This window comes from Gossypium hirsutum, chromosome A09, assembly GCF_007990345.1.
Source record: "Gossypium hirsutum isolate 1008001.06 chromosome A09, Gossypium_hirsutum_v2.1, whole genome shotgun sequence".
Lineage (NCBI taxonomy): Eukaryota > Viridiplantae > Streptophyta > Magnoliopsida > Malvales > Malvaceae > Gossypium > Gossypium hirsutum.
This window is the reverse complement of record NC_053432.1, coordinates 46752351-46757781: the sequence shown is the minus strand read 5'-3', so window position 1 is coordinate 46757781 and position 5431 is coordinate 46752351. Positions and strand designations below refer to the sequence as shown.

The 5431-nt window shown below is 27.9% G+C and overlaps 1 protein-coding gene across 2 annotated transcripts; it reads left to right on the top strand.

Moving 5' to 3' along the window:
- Positions 1 to 692: 692 nt before the first annotated feature.
- Positions 693 to 3885, top strand: LOC107888792 (uncharacterized). Of its 2 annotated transcripts, none has more exons than XM_016813010.2 (3): positions 693 to 1469; positions 2404 to 2966; positions 3528 to 3885. In XM_016813010.2, exons 1-3 carry the CDS (start codon positions 1380 to 1382, stop codon positions 3613 to 3615), a joined length of 741 nt encoding a protein of 246 aa, XP_016668499.1. In that variant the 5' UTR covers positions 693 to 1379; the 3' UTR covers positions 3616 to 3885. The 2 variants fall into 2 exon arrangements, with proteins under 2 accessions (XP_016668499.1, XP_016668498.1); XM_016813009.2 differs by having other exon boundaries at positions 917 to 1473.
- The last annotated feature ends 1546 nt before the right edge of the window (positions 3886 to 5431 follow it).

Sequence of the window (5431 nt, the reverse complement as noted above, 5' to 3'; positions counted from 1 at the left end):
TATTAAAATAAAAGAAGTTTGACTTACCTGGTATAAAATTATTAATATTTTAATAATTTAACAGTTGTATTTATTGATATAATTATATTTTTCATATATATAAATTTTCGAATTGATTTAATATCTCTATCATATCGATCTAAAATACTTTATATATTGATATATATTCAACAATTATTTTTTTTATAAAACAAATCGTTAGAAAATTTTAATTTACATCAAATTTGATATACATGATTTATATGAATAAAGTGTTAAATCTAATAATAGAATCATTAAGATATTAATTGTGCAAAAAATACAAAAGGATATAAGTGAATCCCTCTTTAAAATAAAATACTATATATGATTATTTTAAACTTAATATTCATATCTATTTTTATAATTTATATTTGAAATTCGTGATTATCCTTTTTAATAATATTATTTATATGATTTAGAGTACATGTATTATATACTTTTATATACCATCACTAATTTATTATTTATTTTGATACCATCATTATAGTTATATTATAGAAGCAATGAGGCCAAATAAGAAGTATATTATAGACAAGCAAGTTAGAAGTCACAACTTGTGTTCTAGTTTAATTAAAATTCCATTTATTTTTTATTTGCTGTCACGTTCTTTGCATTATTGTCCGACATTTTTTTTCCAATAAAAAGAAGCCCCCCAAAAAAGGACGCATTCTTCTATTTCTTTATACAGTTAAAAAAATAGCAGGACACTGTCATGTTCTTTATCATCAGTACTTTTCAGTGAGGTTCATTTTCCCTTTTTTTTTTAATAAAAAAGAACTTGTATTTTTAAATAAAGAATCTAAAATTTAAAATTTAAACTAAATAATAAATTTTTTTATTGTTCAAAATAATATTTATTATGTAATTAAAATTAAAAATTGAATTTAACCCTTTTTTTACACCCCATGGTATCTGAAATCACATTGAGTTTCGAGCCGAGAGTGATTGGTTCAATTGTTAAGATTTCGTTCTTACGGGGACTGCCTCCGGATTATATGCTGTCGAGTTATTTTTCGATGCCAGGTTCATATACGATTCTAGTTGAAGTCGGTAACTTAAATAAAAGTTCTAATTGGAGTCAATATTCTATACAGTAAATGAGTTTTGGAGTTATATATATAAATAAGCAGTGAGTTTTTGAGATCTCTGTCAGTAAAATTAGCTTATAGGGCTTGTAGAAAGGAATAGTGATTTGTTTGATAATTGGCAAATAGTCGATTGCATTTTCTTGTTTGTGTTACCGGCTGAGGATCCTCAAACCTCGCAGAAGAAAGAAGAAAGAGAAGAATCATGGAACAAGATAAGTTGGATTACGTACTGGTTCCATTGGGACTGCTGCTGCTTTCTCTCTATCATCTATGGCTTCTTTGCACCATTATCAAGCATCCTACAAGGACTGTCATCGGCTTAAATGCCCATTCTCGTCACCAATGGGTTGTCTCCATGATGTCTGTCAGTCTCCCTCTCTCTCTCTTCTGCCATTTGTTATTTAGATTAATTCTGAGTAATGGGTTCTTTTCAAAGTTTTGGAATTTCTGTACCTATGGGATCAAAACCTGTTAGGAACATCGTTATATTTGTAGGATGTAGAGTTCTCAACTTTTAAATTGTTCTTTGACTTTAGGGAGTGATGTATTTAACTTTGAAGGTGGCCTGATCTGTTTCGTACAAATACCTTACAATCTTCGGAATGGAAATAATGTAATAACTGTTTAAGTGTAAATCTACTGTTTTGAGTATCACAAAAGCAAGAATAAACGAAAGACACAGTACTTATTATGCTGGTATCTCTCTGAATTTGCTTTCTTGTGGCTGATTTGGGGAGAGCTTGATGAGCCAATGACTAGTTAAACTTTTGGTGTATTTCCTTCCTTTTGGCTCAATTGGTTAATTGATACTTTCAATATACTTGCTACTAGAGGTTGAAAAGTTAATAAAAGTCAAAAGAAATGACGAAGAGTTTAATGACTTGAACAAAAAGGAGCGATTACAAATGGTTTGACTGTAACACACATTCAAGTGTAATCATTCCTTATAAAAGTCACATTCAAGTAGTAAAAGTAACTATATTTCTCGTCAATTGCTAAATGTTGATGCTATAGATGCTGTTGTTTCATCAATAGAAAAATAAATAAATATACTTCTGAGCTGCTTGTGAGATTGCAGAAACAGACGGCTCCCAAATCACGACATGCCTTTTTGTTGTCTCTCTTTTAATGAGCTTAACATGATGATTTGTAGTTCTTTTATTAAAAGACTGTAGCATCCTTCGCTGGTCTGAATTTGATAAATCCAGAACACATTACAATATGGAAACTTTTTCTGTTTCCATAGAATGCCAGTGTGCTTGTACTAAGCATGATATTGTCGTTGATGTTTCAGGATCCGTTGAAAAATGGTGTTCTAGCAGTACAAACAATACGCAACAACATAATGGCGTCGACACTTTTGGCCACGATAGCAATCACTCTCAGTTCACTGATTAGTGTTTTCGTTAGCAGCAGCTCAGACTCTGGCAACACAAGCTCCGAAATAGTTTTTGGGAACAAGACTCGGCTACTGTCTTCCATCAAGTATTTTTCCATCTTGTTGTGTTTCCTTGTTGCTTTTCTTTGCAATGTGCAGTCTATTAGATACTACGCCCATGTAAGCTTCTTGGTCACGCTCTCTTCACCCATAGACGACATGGAGACAGTTGAGTATGTTGCAAGAAACTTAAACAGAGGAAGTTATTTCTGGTCACTTGGACTGCGAGCCTTCTACTTATCCTTCTCTCTATTGCTATGGATCTTTGGGCCTATACCCATGTTTCTTTGCAGCTGCATGATGTCTTTCCTTCTCTATTTCTTGGACACAACAAGCAGTTTCACACGTCAACTTCATCGCCACTCGTTCAATGAGAATTCGTTGAAAGCTGATGATCTCGAATCTGTTAGTCTATTATCGTAAGTGCTTTCGATCTTTTCTTCTAAATTTAATCAAAGCTATGGCATTTTCAAGAAGGCTTTGTTTCATGCACATGATTAAGATCTTAGTGACTTATCCCAGAAATATGTTCAAGTCTTCTCTCTAGGATCAATTTCCTCGTTGATCCAGAAATTTTATTGGTGGATTCTTGCTAATAATTATTGATATTCATGCTGGAATTGTATTCTTTTTTTCTCTTGAATGGGATGACAGGGTTTGAAACTGTGTCATCTAAGTGCCGGGATAAGAACTTTAACCACTGTTTCATATAAGTCTTGGCGTCTATATATATATATATATGAAAAGAAAATATTACCTTGTTAGGAGAGTGGGGAGTAAAATGAATGTATAATATGCATAGTAAAGTATGCTACTACTATAGTGTTTAGAAATTGGTGATGCTATATGCAAGTGATCCTTAGGACAATTAATATATAGGAAACTTAAGGATACCCCTTGGACTTTGTTTACTCACCCTTGTGTATAGCTTTTACTATTTTATGTTTATGTAAAGTGAGAAGTATGTTGGGCATCCGCAGGGAGAAATATTCTGTGGAAGAAATGAACTTTCATTGCCCTCTACTACATGCTGACTCCAATTCTTCCACAACCTCAAATCACTGCTAACTCCAAGATTTAATGGTAATTCTACTCCCAACATTTTTAGGTAAAATATGAGAAATTTTAAATTTTCAAGAAGAAGAAGAAGAAGAATATTAGGATAACTATTTATTTTATTAGAAGATATGAATGTTTTTATTTTAACTTTGGCATTTTTATTTATTTCTATTGACTTTGCCCAGATAGTTTATGTTGTGTATTATCTTAAATTTACACATACAACTTATTGATGTAAGAAGGGTTTGAGAATTTAATGCAATCAACGGTGAACAAAAATAAAGGAATTTTATATCTTTGTAAAAAAAATTCAAAAAATTTTGGGTTGATTATTTGTTTGTGTTAAATTATAGATTAAAAGTTTGAAGATTAAAATATGCTTTAAGTCATTATATACTTTGTACACTTAGAATTTAGTCTCCTATTTTTATTTTCAAGAATTCAAATTTAAAAATCTGAATTTAGTTCTTATTATTGTTAAAATTCTTCTATTAAATTTTCTAAAGTAACATTTTGAAATTTTATATATATATATATTCTTAGTAGTCACGTAACAATAAAGATAATTTTAAAAATATTCATTAGGATTAAAAAAAAAGTTTGAATTATTATCATAAAATAATTTTTCGTTGCAATGTTTTTAAGAAAAATTAATGTCAACATTGTGATTGAAGTAATTAACAATATTGACTATTTAAACTAACTAATTATATTATAAAATAGAGAAACTAAATTATATAAAAAATTAAAACATGTAGGTTAATTGTTAAGTTTCAGCATAGTATAAGAACAAAAATTGAAATTTGATAATGGCCTTGTAATGAGAGAGAGAAGGGTAAATCCAAAAGAAATGAAAAATCAAGTGACAGTTTCTAAGTTTTTTAGGCATTCAAATTATATATAAAATGATTTTTATCTATGAAAACTTTTCATTTTAATATTAAAAGAAAAATATTTTGAATTTTTAAATTAATATGTATTTATTGTTGATGTGAATTTGATGAGAATGGTTTATTAGATAAAAAATAATATATATTTTTAATTTTTTTAAAGTTGTTATATACATAATATACTTAATATATTTTTTTTCAAATTCTAATTACCTTTTTAAATTTTACTTTGATATTAAAGTTTATGTAATTTATATTCTATCAACAAAAAATAATAATGTAATAGCAAGAAATTCAAATTGTTTTTACTTTAAAATTAAAATTAAGGACTTTTATGGGTAAAAATCATAGGTTAGGGACATATTTAATTATAAAAATAGTATGAGGTCTTTTTTGATATATTAACTTATTTTAATAAAGAAGTTAATGATAATAACTTTTGGACTAATTGATAACATTACAAAATGTATGAACCAAATTACATTAGAAATTAAGTATTTACTTTTTGGACTAATTAATAACAGCATAAAATGAATGAACCAAATTACGTTAGAAATTAAGTATAGAGATTAAACCACAAATTTAGACATAAGGCATAATGATTTTTTTGGCTCTTCAACTTTACAGAAAACGTCATTTTAACCTTCTATTTAATTTTTTACCTCTTTTAGTCCTTGAATTTATATTTTTTTTGTCAAATCATCTCAAAATAGATGAAAATTAACATTTGTTAACTTTGCTAATGTGGCATACATGTGAATGACATGTTAACATTTAATTAATTTTTTAAAATTTTAAAATTTTAAAATATTTTTTTATAATTTTTAATAATTTTAATTTAAAAAAATATTTTTATAATTTTTAAAAGTTAATTAAATACTTAAGTGTCATCCATATGACAATCCAAGTGTATGTCACATCAATAAATTAAAAAA

What these genes read in the sequence shown, in the direction of transcription:
- LOC107888792 (XM_016813009.2), top strand. Translation starts at nt 1,312, where the DNA reads ATGGAACAAGATAAGTTGGATTACGTACTGGTTCCATTGGGACTGCTG. An exon ending in GGGTTGTCTCCATGATGTCT is followed by an intron (nt 1,474 to 2,403) that starts GTCAGTCTCCCT and finishes TTGATGTTTCAG; the next exon opens with GATCCGTTGAAAAATGGTGT. An exon ending in GAATCTGTTAGTCTATTATC is followed by an intron (nt 2,967 to 3,527) that starts GTAAGTGCTTTC and finishes GGGCATCCGCAG; the next exon opens with GGAGAAATATTCTGTGGAAG.